This window comes from Numida meleagris, chromosome 6, assembly GCF_002078875.1.
Source record: "Numida meleagris isolate 19003 breed g44 Domestic line chromosome 6, NumMel1.0, whole genome shotgun sequence".
Classification (NCBI taxonomy): domain Eukaryota; kingdom Metazoa; phylum Chordata; class Aves; order Galliformes; family Numididae; genus Numida; species Numida meleagris.
The window spans coordinates 44244216-44264492 of record NC_034414.1 but is presented as its reverse complement, the minus strand read 5'-3'; the positions used below and the strand labels follow the sequence as shown (position 1 = coordinate 44264492).

General features: G+C 36.1%; 1 protein-coding gene across 3 annotated transcripts in view; it reads left to right on the top strand.

The window, feature by feature from the left end:
- The window catches only part of GALC (galactosylceramidase), a 41155-nt gene extending 24042 nt beyond the window's left edge, over positions 1 to 17113 (top strand). For 2 of the 3 annotated variants that reach the window (XM_021402476.1, XM_021402477.1), the window contains exons 8-17: positions 769 to 924; positions 2975 to 3099; positions 4082 to 4209; positions 4611 to 4700; positions 5747 to 5836; positions 6977 to 7121; positions 7769 to 7949; positions 10590 to 10753; positions 12744 to 12820; positions 14503 to 17113. In XM_021402476.1, coding sequence (XP_021258151.1) covers positions 769 to 924; positions 2975 to 3099; positions 4082 to 4209; positions 4611 to 4700; positions 5747 to 5836; positions 6977 to 7121; positions 7769 to 7949; positions 10590 to 10753; positions 12744 to 12820; positions 14503 to 14646 — 1300 coding nt within the window. In that variant the 3' untranslated portion in view covers positions 14647 to 17113. The remainder of the gene's footprint in view (positions 1 to 768; positions 925 to 2974; positions 3100 to 4081; positions 4210 to 4610; positions 4701 to 5746; positions 5837 to 6976; positions 7122 to 7768; positions 7950 to 10589; positions 10754 to 12743; positions 12821 to 14502) is intronic. The other variant, XM_021402478.1, reaches the window with a different exon arrangement.

Below are 20277 nucleotides of genomic sequence, written 5' to 3'. Positions count from 1 at the left end.
TCCAGTTGATAGCTTAGTTTTAGCATATATTTAGTGTGTTCAGTGAGTGCCCTAACCAAGAGGAATGACCATGATTTCTGCAAGTGTGTTAGAGATTTTATTTCAGCCAGGCTAATTTGCCACATTGAATCAGTGTTGTGATTGAATATGATCAGTAGTCTCCATGTGGGAGAAGGTATCTGTACTCATACTAAGGACAGTCTTTTGAAGAAAGCTAGCTTTCATTATGTTTCACTTATTTTCAGTTTACACCTCTTTAGCTCTTACAGTCCACTCAGCATGTGTTCTTGAAACCTGAGCTTATTAAAAAGGTGTGCAAGAAGAGCCAAGTTCATGTTCAGTTGCTAAGACTTAAGTGCAGTAAAGTGTTTGTAATCTCCTGTGCTGTATCTTGCTGTTAATTTATAATTATTTAAAGGTTTGCCTAAGACGCTATAAGGTAACTTGTAACTGTAACATGCTACCAAGGTCAATTTCAAGATAAGGCTTTACTTCAGCAAGCTGCGGAAATTGTGTGACATATTTAAATCTAGGTTTACTTTGGCTGATATATTTTAAAGAAGTAATCTTGTACTGATGAGAACGCAATAAGCTGTGGTGTATTACAGATTTCTCTGTAGTACAAGTTTTCTATTCTATTAAAATTACTCTGAAGCAAGTTTGTTTTTCACTTTGTTTGGAGGAGAGCAATTAAGCTTGGAAATACAAACAGCTGCAATGGCTTTTATTTTTCTGATAAGTGCTCTTTCTTTTTAAAATGTTGTGTAGGGCTCACTATCCTGGGACAAAAACAGTGCCAAATGCCTTACTAACTCAGAAGAAACTGTGGGCATCAGAAGATTATAGTACTTTCAACGATGAAGTAGGTGCGGGCTGTTGGGCTCGAATCCTAAACCAAAACTATGTGAATGGAAACATGACCTCGTAAGTGTTCTGCACTGCTGATAGCTTTTAGAACTTCATGTGTAAGGATTATCAAAAGTACCGTGTAACACATCCATCTGCTATGTTAAGACTGTAGATAAACTGAAACTCTTTCCTCCATCAATCTGAATTCAGATATTCTGAGGTGTGAAGACTACCGTCCTTAACCACTTAGAGAAAAAATTTGTGGCAATTGTAAGGCATTCTTGAGTTACAGTTCCACATGACCCTGTACAACTGAGTTCAGATCTCTTTCAGATTCTGATGATACTTTTCAAAGTAATTCTTCTTAAGAAGAACTAACATGAAAAACACAGGAGGAAAAAAAACCAATAAAGTTAATCTAGCTGTATATTTCTCAGAGTCTCTATCAATTTGTCTTCAATTAAAAGTAATAGATGTAAGGATTTTATTATGTAGTGTTTTCTATACAACTTCTTTCTGAGAATCCATTCTAAAATTTGCTGTAATCTTTTGATATCTTTATTATCTTCCATATGTTTTCTTGCCCAATTGAAATTGGAAAGAAAGCTATTGGGAAATTGTATAAACCAGTTTTAAAACAGAATAGGAAATATACTTTGTTTCCAGTGAAACAACTACGAATGAAGGCATCAATATTTAAGCAAAATCATTTCAAGGCTTTTAGCTTTTATGTAATTTCATTTTGGATTAATAAAGATGAATGTTTTTACCTGAAATACTCGAAACAGAGCTCAGCAGAAAGCACTTGCATGCTCATAAAGGGAAATCTGAGTTGACTATCTTCTGTGAATCTTGTGGTCTGCAAACTTAAAGTTTTAATGTATTTGCTTTCTGAAGTCCTAGCTCTCACATCCTTTAGTACCTTACTTTGGGATTATTCCTGTCTTATTCCTGTTGTTCTCTTCTTTTTACAAGTCCTTTGTAATTATACAAGTCCCATTTGAATAACAATGTGGTAATCAGATCTTATATTCAGAAATTATTATCAAAAAGATGAAAATCTGTAAATTCATTATTGCTTTTATCTTGAAAATCTGTTCTTCCTGATGAAAGGAGGCTTACGTTTCTGCTTAGCTTATTTCCTCTGAGTTTATTGAATTTCCTCTGTGTATATTGAATTTATGCAGAATTTTTTTCTTGAGGAAGCTGCTGAGTTTAAAATTTTGTTGTGGGCTTTTTATGAGCATGTTTCTAGAGAAATTAATAATCTTTCCTGAAATGCATACATCATGTGACAAATCTTAGGTAATGACTTCAGAATATGAGCCTTTTTCCACTCATCTATGTACAAATGCATAATTTCTGCAAACTTTTAAGCTTTTGTTTCTATAAAACTCCTTTATTAAACGGTATTTGTATGTCTATGGCTGCATGGATTTTAAGTTTAAGGTCCTAGCGAGAGATTGCTTTGAAGAACAAATCAGAAGACCTAAAAAAAATTGACCTTGTCAGTGTCCTGACAAATTCTTAAAATAAGTCATGGAAAATGGCTGATTAGAGTTGTATTATGTTCTTTATTTATGTGTGCAAAAAAGATTTAATATTTGTACTGGTGCTTAAAAGGCAAACAAACCCAAGCCCATCAAAAGACCACCACCAACAACCACAAAGCTAATAAAAAATAAATTGTAAACTGTAACTTCTATTTTTTACTTGTTCCTACCTACTGATTTGGTTAGGAAGCGTGGATGGAGTCTTTAATCCTCAGGTGATTTCCTTTAATGTGCAGCTTGTAATGGTGTTACAGCTGGGGAATGTATATATATTTTTATAAAGTTATTAACATTAGAAATTGATTCATTTTCTTCTCTCTGCTGTGGTTTTGTTGTGGTTTGGCTTTTTTTGGGAGGGGGCTGTAGAAGGCATTGCTTGTTTGATTATTTTCTCTTCTTTTGGCTGGGAAGATTCTTTTGGTGTTGAAAGACATATTTTTTTTTTTTAATTTTAGCTAGAAAGTTATTTTTTTTCACTGTGTGCTGGAGGAGAAAAGAAGAGTAAATTCTTGTACTAATGTGATCTAATACTATCCATATGAATAACAATCAAAACAAACCTATTTTTCCAGAACTATTGCATGGAACTTAGTGGCTAGTTATTATGAAGAATTGCCTTTTGGTCGATGTGGATTGATGACAGCACAAGAACCATGGAGTGGCCACTACAAAGTAGAAGCACCTATCTGGATTACAGGTAAAAAAGTTTGAGGAACTGTATTGTCAGAGACCTTTATTTAGTCTTTTTTTTCCTACGTACATTATTTTTTTGTGCCATGTTAAAGTAGCTTCCTGGAAAGTCTCATAAAGACTTTTCTTTAAAGACTCATTTCAATGGGAAGCAGAAAGATCTAAAAGGAGGCAAATTTGACCATTAGGTTATATGCAGAAATAAGATACTGTTTTTTATAGCTATCACTGTTAAACTATTTTGATCTGAAGTGCATGTAGAGGTTAGTGTACTTTCCTAGTTCTTTTTCATTCTTTTATTTTAGTTTATCCTTAAGTAGACATCTGATACCTCTCAATCTGAGAAAATGAATGAAGAACCTATATAGTCTTGTACTACTTGAGGTTCTTGGCCTTTATAATTCAGGATTTCTTTGTGCATGGGAAAATGGAAATACTTTCATGCTGTGTCTTCTGAAAGCAGGGATTCACTGGCTACTTTATGGTTCTTCTGTAGTCTTTTACTGTCTTTGCCACAGCTCCACAGAGCAAGTGGCATGTACAATGCCATTAGAAACATTGAGGGAAATGTCTTATTCTTCTACTAGTTGCTTGGCATTAAGGAAAGATGGCTATAATGTCATCTGAGTAGTTTGGAACACCTGAGCAGCTCTTTTTTTCATGTTGCTTAGGATTTTTATGAGGTCGTACTCCTCTTTGGTAATCACTTATGCTGAAAAAAAACCTCTACCTCATGTAGTTAATTATTCCTCGAGGAGAAGCTCTTCTATGCTTACTCTGACTTGATTGTTTACTCTGCCACAGAACAGATATTTTAAAATGTGTTTTAGTTCTGTAATCTTTTGTATGGGTAGAATTTGTTTTGGAAATTCTGTTAATTTCATATATGAAATTTTTTTCTGAGATAAAGTAAGTTCAGGCTAGAAATAGTAGTTATCTTTATTAAGATTCAGTTATTTTCTTATGATTTTTGTTCTGTTCCATCTCAGCACACACAACACAATTTACTCAACCAGGCTGGTCATACTTGCAAGTGGATGGACACCTAGAAGGAGGTGGAAGCTTCGTAGCTCTGACAGATGGCCTAGGGAACCTTACCATAATAATTGAAACTATGGTAATGTACATCAACAAAAGTAGAATAAATAAAAGAAATATTTTGTTACAAAGAGCCTGCTTCAGTTTGTGCCATATCTGTGAATATCCTCTATAATGCTTCTGTGGTTTTGTTACTGAGACCACCAGAAGTCTCTTTTCTATCTAAACATTGTATAGTTGTTATATCACAAATAAATATTAATTTGATAACACTATGGGAGAGAATGAAATTGTGTTTTTTAAAGCTTTTTTAAAAAATAATTATAGTTTGTGTAATAGCAATCATCATTAAGATAGTGAAATAAATATTTGCAAATTGATCCTGTGTTGCTTTTTATAATTTATACAATGTTTTTCTTGAACATTGGCATCCGATAGATTCCAGTAATGTATGCTCCTTTGGTTCTTTCCTTTCTTCAGACACATAATCACTCTCAATGTATCAGGCCTCCCCTGCCTCACTTCAGAGTTTCACCTCAGCGAGCGACTTTCTACCTCAGAGGTTCTTTTGTAAGTAGGCATTTAATACATTTGATCACTTTTGTAATGTGAATTGCACTGCATCTTGCGTATATGCACAAATTATGACAAGATATCGAGATCAGAACTGTTCACCTCCAGTGCTAGAGGTTATATGGCTGCTGAAGTTTTAAACATTCTTCTTCTCCTTTTACTGAAAGAGACAATGTCTTAACTGAATTGGTAGAATTACTACTTCCCAGTCTGTTTGTGTATATTGAAGAAAAAAATGGCTGGAACGGAGGTACAATTTGGTTTATCATTAGTGTTTATTCCATGGCTACATGCTCTGAAATGCTGATACAGTTTGACTGGCATGGTCATGACCTTTCTAGCTGTCATCAGTTCCTTTCAAGGGAAATAACTTCAGCTGACTATATAATGTAAGTTTTGTTGTTCTATCCTATCAAAAGATAATCTGAGAATGTCCCTGTGTTTTTTTCTCTTCATACCAGCAGTATTATTGTATTATTAGGATAATGGATTACTGATGTGTGTAGAATGCTCTGAAAGTAATGCCTCCTATTTATTTCCATGGAAACCACAGCAGATAATACACAGAGCACAAGAACAGAACACAACTTGATAGAGCAAATTCTCAGCTTCAAAACACTATTTTTCAATGTAGTCATCACTATTAGCAGTGCATTTTTACCACCTGTGATCAATAGCCTGCATGCTGCGCTTGCAAAAATCTGCATGACTGTCTGGGTGACTTGTCTTTCACGTTGCTGTTGCCACTGCTGAAATGTACCATCCACCACCTCACTGTGCTCACATCAACTGTTTGATTGCAAGCATCAGAGAATCTGACATTTTGGGCCAACATAATGCAATAGGAGGCATTACTTTTGGATCAGCCCTTGTATAATTATGAAAAATTAAGGTTTCTAATGGCTATCTGAATTAATTGGTGGCTGCTGATGAGATCAGCAGCTCTGAAATAACAGAAGTTAGACACTGATAGTTTTCAAGGTCAAATTAAAGTTGTTGTTGTATTGGTTTCCTTTTTAATTTAATGTTATGTTTCATTGTAGTATTTCCTGAAAACTCTTCATGTGTGGCACTCTAGGCTTGGTTTTGAATCTGCAAACTCTAGTCTTTTTGAGCAACTCCGTCCTGTAAAAGTAAGTTGATTAGTTCTGTTAATCTACTGTAAAACTACTTTTTTTAGAATTAAATGTTTTACTTCTATCTACAATATAGAATTGCAAAGAAGAAATAAAATCCCACATGTAAAAATAATCTAAGATAACTTCTCTCTTCAGAGAGAGGTTTCTTGGTCTTTAATGTGCGTTCATAAAAATAAGTGCTGACTAGGCTGGTAATGCAAATTTTTTTGTATGTCTAAAGCATTTCAGATTTTTAGTAGATAAGTGCTTTGGGAGTAATGATTTAAGTGGTCTAGTGTGATAATGAAGTCTGTGGATGTCTTTTTTTCCATTTTCTGGCCCACCTTGCTACATTTTCAACCTATGCATTTGAACTGCAGTACTGTGTCAGTATAGTATACCTCAGCATTGTTTCTTGAGCCTAACTCTACTCATTCATCTGCTGAGTGCTAGAATTAGTCAGGTTTAGCAATTTTGTTCCTGCTACAGAAGGATTTGCGGGATGACATCTGTAGCATTTATGTGGCCTGAAGGTGATAACCTTCTAATATTCTGACCTCTCTTCCTGTATTCTTTGTCAAGACTTTGGGATGTATGTGCTCACTGGATGCATTTATAAAAAAATATTTTTTGAGAAAAGAACCTTTGAGGTGATTTTTTTTTGTACTACCCAAAGTAGTAAAAATGTGAGAATATGGGATATTCATCACGAACTTGATTAAAATGTACTTTATCAGACTGATTACTGTTAAAGTAGCCATTCTCAAAAGCAGAGGATTGTACCTAATGTGACTTAAATCCTGCCCACAAAGGAGTATTCTAGTAGTCTTTGTAATTTCAGGTGTGTGTTTCCCCCATTTCTGGAACTGCTGGACTTCCATGTCTCAACTGTGTATTTGAGGCTTACTTTATTAGCTTTGTTTGACTACAGTTTTACTAGCTGTATACAAACTTACCTGGAAGTAAAAAAAAAAAACAAAAAACACCAAAAAAAAAAAAAAAACCCCAAAAACCCACCACCAGCTTGGAAATATTAAACACTGAGGCAGTTTTTGCCTTAAATCGGACTTTAGGAGATATTCTTGAACTCAGAAGCTTGAAATTCTTTTATGTTGCAATTTGGTTTTTGCAACTTGAACTTACTTTCAATTCTAGGTCTCGAGGGGAAGTTTTTCTTTAGACCTAGATGTGGATGAAGTCTATACTTTAACTACACTCAAGACAGGGCGGAAGTGTAGCTGCCCAGAGCCTCCACCGCCTCAACCCTTTCCTTCAAATTACAAAGATGATTTCAATATTCGTAAGTCAGAAATCTCTTATTGAAAACTTCATTCTCACATAGATATTGTATCATGGTAGAAAGGCTATAACTATGGGTTGTGGTATTTGAGTCATCTGGTGTAGAAGACATGAATTAATCTGAATGCGTTTCCTTTTTTGTTTCTCTGATAAGCTGTGTATGTATACCGCACTTGTAAGGAGGTATATTTAATTCTAGCTCTTAACTGAGTGGCTGCTACGGTTCTAAAATTCTTGATGCAAAGTTATATCTCATATGTAGTGAACTAATTTTTAAAAGGAAGGTAAAAAAGAATTGGACAGGCTGAGAGAGCTGGGGCTTTTCAGCCTGGATGAGAGTAGGCTCTCTGTAGACATGATAGTGGCCTTTCAGTATCTAAAGGAGGGCAATTAGAAAGAAGGAGACAGATTATTTATCGTGATCTGTGATGACAAGATAGGGGGAAATGGTTTCAAACTAAGAGGGAACTTTTTTCATATATTTACAAAAATGGCCCTGCTTCCAACTTCTAAAACTTCATTTTGGAAACTGTACTTTGATACAGTAAGTCAGAAGTCTGGACGATATCTTCAGAGGAAATCTCTGAAATCAAGGTCCACAAAAGAAAAATAGTGTTTTGGTGCTGACATATTTTATTCTCTGAACAGGTAATCCGCCTTTCAGTGAAGCTCCAAATTTTGCGGATCAGACGGGTGTTTTTGAGTACTTCGTAAATGGCTCTGACCCAGGAGATCATGTTTTCACACTCCGACAGGTGGTGATTCAGCGGCCCATCACTTGGGTTTCTGATGCAGACCAGGCAATCAGCATCATAGGAAACTTTCAGTGGTATGTAAATACTACTTTTTGGTGACATCTGAGGATATGGTGTCCTTAATAGTGTGGATTATGATTTGCTGATCTCTTTAAAACCTATGTGCAAGAGAAATGAAGTTTGAACCTTCAAACAATCTGTAGTCATGTAGAAATGATGATTAAAGGGACTTCCTTAAGTTCTTGATCCCTGCTTGGCACTATTACCGTCACTATTAATAGATCAGCTCAACAATACCTTGTTTAAACAAGTCTTGAAAACATGCAAAGATGGAGATTCCATTTTATCTCTTGGTATCTTGTCCCAGTGGACCACCGCCTTGGGAAAAGATTTCCTAGACTCCTACTGGGCACATTTGTTCAAGCTATTTTTGAGAATAGTGGATGTGGGATGGCTCACTAGGAAGACAAAGTTAAAACAGCACTAACTAATGAGCAGAATCTGAATTTTGAAGTGTGCACTGATTTTTTTTTCCACTGTTCTTAGACAAAAAATTGATTCAATTTATTTTACTTGATTTTGAATTGTGTTGCTTGATCATTAGTAATTTGATCAATCTCATGTTGGGATTTAAGCTTGGGAGTTAATTCAGTTACATTTGTTGCAGACTGCCATCTTCTGAGCAGTTCCTAGAATTGTGCACGTTCAATTTACCTACACAATTATATACAGAATACAGTTATAGTTCTTTCTAGGAGCTATAGTGGTGGAAATTTTGAATGAAGCAGTGTATCTTAGCATAATATTTAAATTTAGAAAGTGCTTGGATAAGAGCCTGTTAAATAATTGGCTTAGTAACAGTAATTAATAATAAACGTAAGCATTAAGTTTGATTTTCATTTTTTCATTTGGAAGACCCTACCTTATATCCTTTCTCAAGAACATATCAAATAGCTATTTTGTCTATTTTTTCACTCTTATCAGATCAGTGATGCTTTTTCAGAACGTGTATTATGATTCTTATTTCTGGCCTTGACAAGTGATTGAATCACTTTGCTCTGAAGCCTATAAGCATGCCTCTGTCTTGTAGCTGGAGGTTGTCTTTGAGTTACCAGATGTGTACTTTTGCAGTCCTGTGTTAAGCTTCGTATTTTCCACTACAATCAGCTTCCTCTCATTTAGCAAGTCATATCCAGTGATCTGTGTGACAGATGCATAGTATGCTAAAATTACTGTACTGAAATGTCCAGAAACTTTCTACTTCATTTTGGTTCTATTTCTTTCTGAATAAATGTTTTTTTCACAATAAAGCTTGTTTCTTGAATATTCAACAGATAATTCAAGCTTCACATGCCTGTAACTTTTATAAGGAAAGTTTTCAAATTCAGGCCCAGTTTGTCTGATCTCTTCCCCTGTACATGTTTTCAACCACTAATGCACAATATAGAAATATTAAACAAATTTGCTCTGAATATCTGAGATGTTTTGGTTTCAGTTATCAATAGCAATTTTTTTATTTCATTGAAGAGTTAAGTTGGTTTTAGTTTGGATTTTAATCTTAAGAAAGTTTATATTTCTACTCTTGAATTTTTTTAGTGTTTTGCTCTGATGAACCTAGCTGCATGCTGTAATTATTGCTATTTAACATGCATTGCTTCCAATATCATAATAGCCTGAAACATGTGGGAGTCTTGTGTTTAATACACAGGGAGGTAAGAAAGATCTTGAACAACTTGTCTAATGAATGTTTATCTGATAAACTGATACTTAAGCAGTAAGAAAAATCTCTCATTTAATTCTGATGTAAGAGCTGAGGAGAAGACTACCTAAAATAGATATTATTAATGATTTATCTGTCAGCTGAGCTGAGGTCATAGAGGAGTTTTCCACATTTCACAAAAAAAACTATACATAATTGGAAACTTCCTAAAAATATGACCTTTTAACTATATCCATACTAACAACAGTTCATCACAAGTAACTTCAGATATGGAATGTAGATATTTAATTTGTTGAGCGTGCATTAATAGAGTTGGTTAATTTCTGACTTGTATGAGGCTCGCACTGTGGTCTGTGGAGTGGAGGGGAATTGGGTAAATTTTCTAGGTGCTATTGAATTGTTCTAGTATTCCTTTGCTTGATGGTGAGTTGTTTTCCTTTACAGTCACTGTTAAATGTATAATATGGTGCTTTACAGTTGAGCTATTACCTCAGAAAAAAGTCAAATAATGTCAACCTATTTGAACTTTTTTTTTAAAAAAACATTTTTTAGTCTTTTGGGCAAGACATTTTTGGTTTCCTAGGACTTGGCCTATATTAAAAACGCTAGAGAAATGAAGTTCAAATTCAAACAGGTATGGTGGCATGGTCTTATGTGATTTACTTCTAATTTTGTAAACCTGAAAGATTTTCCTTTGGAGATGCAAATCTTTTCTATAACACACTGGAACTTCTTGGATATACACCTACTTTTTGTTGGTCTATGAGAAGAATTATTAATCCTAAGAAAACGTCCCTGAACTAATAGGTGGAAACAACCAGTCTTGACAAGTCATCAGTGAAGATGAATCTGTACCTCTCATCTGTAGATCCCATTTAAGATGGCTAAATTTTTCATCAAGAAGGTTGCTGTGCAATATAGAGAATATTTTTAAATCTACTGCCTCCTCAGATATCCATTCTTTGCTTGTTAAAACACACTGTTTCTCTTGCAGGGTAGATCTGACAGTCACTTGTGACATCTATATAGAAAAGCCACTCGATGGAGGTGTGTTTATTGCTGGAAGAGTTGACAATGGTGGGATATATGTTCGTCGTACCAAAGGAGTTTTCTTCTGGGTTTATGCAGATGGCACCTACAGAGTCACTGGTGACCTAGGTAAGAAGACTTTTCCTAAAGTGGATGCTGGTGTACGGACGTATCACATTGATAGCCTTGATTAAAAATGATGAACGTTCTGGTTTTGTTACTCAGCTGCAATCACTATGAACTTGACCCATTATGCTGTAACAGTGGTTCTATTTTGTATATGACTAGAACATCTGAAGGTTACTGGCTGCTCCACTTCTCATTCTCAGCTTTCTGGATATCTTTTCAAATATCTCCAGAATTACAGAATTGTAGGGGTTGGAAGGAATCTCAGAAGGTCATCTAGTCCAACTCTCCTGCTGAAGTAAAGCAGGTTCCCTAGAGCAGGTTGCACAGGAAAGTGTCCAGGTAGGTTTTGAATATCTCTAGAGGAGACTCTACAACTGCTTGGGGCAGCCTGTCCCAGTGCTCTGTAACCCTCAAAGTAAAGAAGTTTTTCCTCATATTTGTATGAAACTACGTAAGTTGTGGTTTGTGCCCATTCTCCCTTGTTCTGTCCCTAGGCACCACCAAAAACAGCATGGCCCCTTCCTCTTGATGCCCTCTTTAGATACGTGTAGGTCTTGGTAAGATCCCCTTTGTCTTCTACTCTCCAAGCTAGAGAGTCGCAGGTCTCTCATCCTTCACTCCAAAGAGAGATGTTCCAGGCCCCTAATCATCTTTGTAGCCCTTTTTTTCTACTAGTAAAGTCTATTTTATGGTAGCAAATGTAAATTATTTTGCTTTTCATAAATATATGGGTACAGTGTTACTGGAAGGTTTTATTTGTGTTCTTATAATACTCCTAAGATGATCCATCTTGGAATTCCATGTCCTGTCTTGTACGTAAATGTTGATTTGTGTTGCTATACATCTAGCTTAGATAATGAGTGGCCTACTGTTTCCACAAAATATACATTACATTTTTTGTATAGTTGCATACTTGTAATTCTAATATTCACATGTGCTCATGTGCAGAACACTTGATGGGCACAAAGAAGTGTATGAATGTTGTAATAATTCATGAACATCTAAAAGTCCTGTTCAGATACATTTTCAATTGCTTGAATTAGTTTGAATTAGACTTTTCAAGAGTTTGAGTCAAATTCAATTCATATGTCTGATATGAATACAGCCCGTAATGACTGATTTCACACTACACTGGATCTTAAAAATAGTCTCCTCTTACATTTGGTAGCTGTAGTTTCCCATTTCTCACTTTTTCCTTTTTCAGAAAACCGCAGTTAGGCAATGTATTGTAATTTAGGAATTCTGTTACCTTCTCTTAACACACTGATTCCTAGGGGTCCTCATGTTTAAATCCACAACAACTTAAGTTTCAGCTGTGTGTAATAAATATATATACACACACTTGGGTTTAGAATGAACTGTATTGTTTATTTCTTGAGACATGTCAGCATTGCCTACTAGAGAATAACTTTTTCCTTGTTGAAATGAGGGGAATGTGATTAATGACCTCATTATTTCAGATGGGCATGCTTGTTAGGCCATAGATACTTTTTTTCCTCCATAGCTATTTTTCATCATCTTTATATTTTTCTGAAAGGGAGCCTGTATGTTAAATTATTTTGCAGCTGAAACTGCTAACTGAATAATTGAAGATTCTACTTCTAGTGCTTAGTTTTTTTCCAAGTCTCTCATCTTATTTTAGCTTAGCTTAAATTTTGACTAGAACTAAACAATGTTACAGTGTGGCATCTCAAAACCTCTGTATTTAAAATCTTCTAATACATAAAAAAAGATCTGTAGAATTAGCAGAGCACTAGCTACTGTCACGCTTGGTTAGCCTGTACTCCCAACAGATGGAATCTCCAGAAGCATTGGATATTTCAGTGGAAAAAAGCTCCTGACAGAACAGTAGAATGCACATCTGTAGTAAGTTGTTGGTCCTGAACATCTCTGAAAATGAAATGCAACTTTCCTTTTGCTAGCTTCATCTTCTTCTGTCAGTCTAGGCAAAAGTTAATGACACCTTCTTAACCTTGAGCATGTTTTGCAGCTGGAGAAGAAATACTAATGAAAGGGCTTTCTGGTGTCCGACATAATGCTTGGCACACACTTACTCTCAACATCCAGGTAAGAGCATGGTCAAGAAGCTGGGAAATTAGCTATGAAAATTCCAATCCTAAATGGTTTAGGCAAAACCATGCAAATTTATTGTTTGCATGAGGTGATCCTACATAAAACATTGAGACATCTTTTAATTTAAACAAATAAAATACCACGCTGTGTTCTATTTCCTGTATTTTTGAGGAGATCTTGAGAAACTGGAGAGGGTATAGAAGAGAACTAGAACAGAACGATTATGACCTGACTTCCTGTTCTGAAGATTCTTGGTGAACTACTAAACTCAACTGTTTTACAAATCTGACTCCCTCCAATTCTCCTTGCATGTTAGGCCTTGTGTATGGTGCCCCTTACGGACTTGAAACTAGGGAACTTGAATGAGCTGCCATTTTTCTTTCCTATACTGAGGAAGCATGGGCATTGTGTTAATATTTAAAAAAAAAAAATCCATTGTTATTAGAAGCCTACTCAATGTGTGGGGTGTTTGTCTGGGGTTTCTGCCTTTTTAATCATAATGAGAAAAGTGCTACCAAACTTTAAATATAGCTGTGCAATTTAGTTGGGTGTGACATTGTTGCAACTAAAAGTCTTTAAATTCCTCGAATGGATGCCTAACCCCCTTGGCTAATACAACCTTTGCAACTGCAAGAGACCTGAAATAATTGGGAAGCTTAAATCCCAGCTGAAGATACCTTGTACTGAAACGAACTCTCTAAAATTGTGTGCTAAGTCTTTCTCTAAAAACTAAACTGTCTGTGAATGTTAGAAGCTGTTGCTTTTTTACTTTTTGTGCTTTTGCATTGGGAGACAGAGGAATGCTTTTGCCTGAGGCATTAACAAACGTTTGTACAGCCACATTATGACAGTAATTGCCATCTGTAAAATGAAGTCTGTGACTTTCTAACCGTAGTATTAATAAGAGTGTAAATTATCTAAAACAGAAAACAGTGGAGTTGGTCTTCAAATCATGATGCTATAGACTTGTGTATGCCAAATATGCCTTTGATGTATTAAAGGAATTGTAGAGGCTTTTTGTAAAAAACAGTCTTTGTTTTTCCCTGTGTTGGTAATTGTTATAGATTCAATACAGGTACACTAGAATGTTCCCACCAGCTGCTCTCCAAGTTAGTGTTGGCAAGATAAATTGTAACTAGTTCTGAAACTGTTCTCAACTTCAATGGTAACATTATGCTTTAAAGTTCTTCAATCCCCTCCTCTCCTCAGCTTGATGACTAAAATACATAACTCATTTTGACCTATGTCTAATTCTGCAGAACTGATGCAAGGTGTGTCATGTGCAAAAGAATTGTTTGTAGTTTCAGGTAGTTCTAGTTTTGCTAAACTCCTCAAAACAAGTGACCATTTGAGGAAGTATGATACAGATGCAAGAGGTAAAAACATTTTCTCTTTAAGATTCTGCACAGAGCTTGCAAGCTGTGAGTTTGGGGAAGATGAACATTTTATATACACACTGTGAAAGTGTTAGATCTGTTTCACAGAGCTGATAGGCACTGGATGATTCTGTGCAATATTTAGAAGCGCCTCTGCATGGAAAGCATGTGAAATGTAGTTGAAAATTCACTGGACATCTTTCTGACTTGCCTCTCATCTCCTGTACAGCTTGTCTTGGTGTCAGTACACTTGATCACTGGATTTTACAAAGCTAACTTTCTTTCCCTTTCTTCTGACAGGGCACTTCTGCCTCAGGACTGTTAAATGGTTATCCACTCTGGGAGAACGTCACCATTTCTCAACCAAGTAATGGCTGGGCTGCTATTGGAACTCGCTCATTTGAGTTTGCACAGTTTGACAACTTCCACGTTGAAGCTAGATGAGGTAGCTTTTGCATTTGGAGAGTGTCATCGTGCTTTGAATAAGAGCCAGCTCAAACTTTGGGGACAACTTAACACTGACACTGATCTGTTGGCAAAGAATCTGAATTTTCACCCTATTTTTTTTTTTAAAGGTTTACATTACTAGTTACCAATGTGACTAAAGTTTCATCCCCTGGTTGCTATGGAATTTTTACTCTTAGAATTCTGGGGGTAAATTTTAGTTCAAGGTAATGATGAAAACAAAATCATAGGTCTGAATTTTTTTTAATACAAGGACCTTAACTTCCCATCTCATTTTTAAGCCAAACTTGAAAGTTAGTAGATGATGAAGGTATCTCAAGCTGCATTTTTAACACTAACTGTGTCCTTTCCTTTCACTGTAAGATTTAAATACCAATAAGCCTGATGAACTAGTGGCCCCATACAGTTGTACGTTTATGACTTTCAGATTTCATTTGTAGAAAGAACATTTTTTCTGTATTAAGAAAATAGAGATGTTTTGTCTATTTCTGCTACAGTCTGAGGCTAGATCTTATAATGCTCAAGGTGTGTTTGATTACTTTTCCAGCTTTCATTGCTAGCCTTAAAAGTTTTTTCTGAGCAGAAAGGAAATCTGTTATGGGTGATCAGGCAATGCAGGATGTGCCTTAAGCTTCAACTACCTCCTTTTTCTAATGAAAGGGTTGAAATAGATTAAAAGATTCTGTAACTTGCAGTTCATTATTGATAGCTTTTATGGTGTGTGGATTTTTTTTTGCATGGCACAAGAATAAAAACTGAGTCCTTAATTTATGTCAGGTCATATGTGGAAAAACTGGCTTTTTGTTCCTAGAAGCTTAAGCATCCATCTCTCATTTGTGATAGATCTAAAACTTAGAGCAGAAATTGAAGCATATCAATATGTTAGTCAGCTGATTTTGTTATTGTAGCACAGAGAAGGTGTGGATACTATCATGCCTTTGCATAAAAGGAAATTTAAAAAAAAATATATCTTACATCCTTGCAGTCTAGTCATAACGTGTCAGCAGATGAATGCAGACGGAATTATTTAGTGTATCAGGCTGTATTATTGACACAAAAATATCCTATCTAACAATAAGCCTACTCCTAGGCAGCATGGAGTAAAGTTCAGATTGAGTTTCAGATCCTTCAGAAAGGAGGGATTCTCTTTTTTGTTGCTACTTCACTGTTTTTTGAAGTTACTGTGATATAAAAAAAACAAACAAAAAACCATCCAGACTATAGTGAGGTAGTGAATGATATTTTCATCAGTTGGCTTCTGAATTTTTCTGTTGGCCATTTTGAATGAAAAGGATATCTATTCAATAACAAAACACATACTCTGTGTCTGCATCCTGTTTAACTAGCGAGCAAGTAATTCCAGAGACATGATAGGGCACTAATATTTGTATGGGCTATCTGTAGTATGCAGTATCTTATATTTGAGAAACAGATTTGTAGTATATTTCAATTTATACTGAATGTTATTCTGATCTAATTTATTTTGAAAGCTAATTTCAGTAAGCTTTGATCTTTGTTTTCAGCTAAGATAGAGTTAATGCAGTACAAATTATTACTAGACCTTTTTTTATAAAGGTTATCTTCCATAACAGGTTTTGGAGAGATCTCAATTTCCTAAGTAGAGATGAGTATTTTATTTCTTTCTACAATTATACTGATACCATTATTAATTGGTTATGAATCATTCATAAGTGCAAATTTCACACATGCAGTAACCTTGAGGATTGTTCTAAATGACTGAAGTTTAAAACTCCTGTAGAAGTCTTTTAAGTATTAACTGTTTATTTAACTGAGTAAGAAGTGAAAGCCAATTTTCCACTTCAGTTTCATTTTGATAGTTGAAGTGTGGATGCAAATCTGTTCATTATTTGCTTGATTTCAGAAGGGACGTCACTGGGATCCAGATGTGAAGGAATTTAACTTAAGGTCCTTATATTCAAGTAGTATGAATACAGGAGAAAAAGTTCTCAGAATAAACTTGTTTCAGCTGTGATGGTTCTTCCTAGTAGCATGTTTCTTGAAGGGTTCATGGTAGCTTGTGTGCGCTGCAAGCAATGTTTGTGTAAGAGAGATTAGCAAAGATGCAGTTTATCCAAAGGCGTTGTCCAGTTGCTTTTTTTTACTACCCTTTAATGCATTAGTGTAATGAACTACTGTCATATTGTGTACTAAGCACAATGTATTTTGTCAATGAACATGTTGATTATTTTTTCTGATTTTAACTTATTAATGATAAAGGATTGAACTGTTTTATGAAGAGAGTAAGTGTTCTAATAGTGATATAATGTTATTCATTCTTATGTCTGTAATTCTTCACCCTTCAGCAGGCTGTAATATGCTTGCCAATAACAAGCTGTCAGGTCTTTCACTGAGGGGCAGATTTGTGTTGTTGATTATAAATACTAATCATTCCAAATGGACAAATAAAACATTTAAAACCCCTTTATTTGTGGAGAATGCTTCTGTTAATGGACGTTGATGTCTTCCAGCAAGAAAGCTGTCAGTTTTTATCATTGTGGTTCCTGGTAAAGATGACTGCCACTATGTTAACTAGGTTGGAAGAGTTTTTCTGATGCCAAACAATTCTCATTAACAAATATCACAAAATCAGGACTTTTGCTGTTGATATGAACATTTATAGTGCTCAGTATACATTCTGCTTCTGTCTGCTTTGGTTTCTGTGTGTGTTTTTCCTTTGCATTTATTTAAAGGGATTAAATAGTATTTAATGGTCATTTGTGCAAAACTGCTGAGTATTAAAGTCTTATGCGCTTAAGCTGAAAGTCTGTTTACAGATATGGAAGCAGGTAGTGCAATTCATGTATATTTTAAAGTTTAGATGAGACTTTTTTTACCTTGCGTAACCTTTTGGATCTAGCTTCAATTTTTTAATTATTTTTTCACTCCCCACTCCCAGCCTCAAAATTCTGGGTTCAACTTGAAAAGGGAAGGAGAAGTTCCATGATGCTAGACACATTTTCTTGGCTGTCGTGCCAGTGGACATGAATTGCTCTGGAAATGCTGTCTTCTGCTTCTGTCGGTAAAAGGGGTGTCTCTCCTCTAGGAAAGCCTGATTGGAGTTACCACTTCGGTTACACAGCACTGCATCAAAATTGGTTCTGTCCCTTATTCCCTGCCATGCAGCTTTCACGTTAATTGCTATGAACAACGTTCTTGGGATTTTTAAATTTCTGCAAAACAGCACTCCTTTGCTTTAGGCTACTGATGAGCACTCATTTTGTAGCCTCATCTTGTTCTCAATGTATCGAAAGTAAATTTCTAGTTCAGAGTTTGGAATGGTGAGTAGAAAACAACCAAACTTATTATGCAAGTCTAATCTGATATTTGTTTTTTTAAGTGTCCTGGGTATCTTTTTTTTGTGTCCTTTATGCTCCTTCTTACCATTGTATACCACTATTTGGTGATACGCAAGACACTGCAATCACAGTCCTTCAAAAATCTCATTTCCTGGTGGACCAAAATAACTCTGTAAATCTGTTTGTGTTCAGTGTACCTGAATGTGAGCACCTAGATCAGGAAAACAGTCATTTTGATTTTACTGTGCTCATGAATGCATCTCAAAATGCATAATTGTAAGAGAGGATAGCTCAGGGCAATACAGTCTTCAAGAGAAAATAGAACCCACTACACCTGGCTAACGTGGTACAGCCTAAGTCTGGGAACCTTTGGTTTAAGATGGAGAAGTTACCACTAAAATGATTATTTTAAGGAAACCAAACTCTGCACGCTTTTCCAGATAATTTAAGGAAGAGAAATGAACTGCCCTTAAATTTTTATTCATTTCCTGCTGAGAAGTACAGTTAGCTTCCTTGCTGTTTCTCATTATAAAAAAAAAAAAAAAATTAAGTACCTATTGGAAAATCAAATACTTTATTGTTACTAAAAAAGCAAATCTTATTAGCAAATTATACACACTGCTACCATTTTTCGAGAAACACTGGGATCTTGCAATTTAAACCCTCATACTTGCTTTGCATTAAGAGCAAATGGGTAAATTATAGAAGTTGTAGAATCATAGAATTGTTTGAATTGGAAGGGACCCTTAAAGCTCCTCTAGTCCAACTCCCCTGCAACAAACAGGGACACTTACAGCTCAGGGTTCTCAGAGCCCCATCCAGCCTGACCTTGAATGTCTCCAGGGATGGATCATTCCCCACCTCTCTGGGCAACCTCACCACTCTCCTAGTTTAAAAACAAACAAACAAACAAACAAAAAAAAAACAAAAAACCCCACTTCTTTATAACCAATCTAAATCTCCCCTCTTTTAATTTGAAACCATTTTTCCTTCTCCTGTCACAACAGACCCCGCTAAAGTGTCTGTCCCCTTCTTTCTTGTAGCCACCCCCCTTTAGGTACTGAAAGGCCTTTTCCAGGTCTGTCCGGAGCCTTCTCCAGGCTGAACAGCCCCAGCTCTCTCAGCCTCTCCTCATAGAGGAGGTGTTCCATCCCTTGGATCGCTTTTGTGGTCCTCCTCTGGATGTGTTCCAACAGGTCAGTATCTCTCTGAGGGCTCCACATCTGCATGAAGTACTCCAGGTGAGGTCTCACCTGCGCAGTGTAGAGGGGCAGGATCATCCCCCTTGACCTACTGGCCACGCTTCCTTTGATGCAGCCCAGGATACGATGGGCTTTCTGGGCTGCAAGGACACATTGCTGGCTCATGCCCAGCTTGCCCTCCAAAGGTACTCTCTTGACACCATGTACCATTAGTAGTACACAGGTGTCCAGCACTTCCTCTGTGCGACAGTCTCACAGTAGAGAAAAACAGAAGTGATGGTGTCAGGGAGCTGAAGCCTGGGAGCAGAACCAACAACTGCCACTGCCGGCAAGAAAATCTTTTGGAGAAAATAAGACAATGTGTTGTGTTCCACAGAGCATGTGTTCCAGCAGAATCAGTAGAATGGAGATGAATAGGATAGGTTGGAGAAGGCTGTGTTAACACAGAAGCACAGTGGGAGCAATGTAAAGCTTCCATGGTTTCTGTATATATCATGACATGAGATGAGTTGTGTTAATGCATCTATAAAATGCTGGAGTACCTAATATGCCCTTGGAAATGCACATCTCTAGTCTCTCTCCTCTCTTTTCATGGAGGAAACTGATGTAATTCTTACAAAAAAAAAAAAAAAATAATAAAGCAGAATGGCTTGAAAGGAAAACTTGCTGCATCTGTGGTCATCTTTTTTTTATTACTGCATTCCTGAAGCTAAAGAACACTATTCATGTTGATGCTTAACCATAGCTGCTCCTTTTCCTCCTGAGACCTAATTCCCTTTGAAAAGTCTCTCATTCCTAACCCAAACCAGATAAACAGCAATGCTATTTCAGTTCACTGAGTGTGACTGACGTGGGATTTGAAAGCACCATGCAGCTAAGGCAGTAAGGACGGTGAGCTCGTACTTCAGGCTACAAAAAAACCTCATTAGAGCAAGTCTGATCTATACTGAGAAAAATCTATAGCAGTATCACAAAGATAGATTTCCAAATGAAAAATTGATATTTGACATGAACCTTAGAACTTTTTATCTTTTGTGACAAGTTCGTGAAGATAGGACCTTGCATTTTGTGGCAGAGGCGCTAGATGGCAG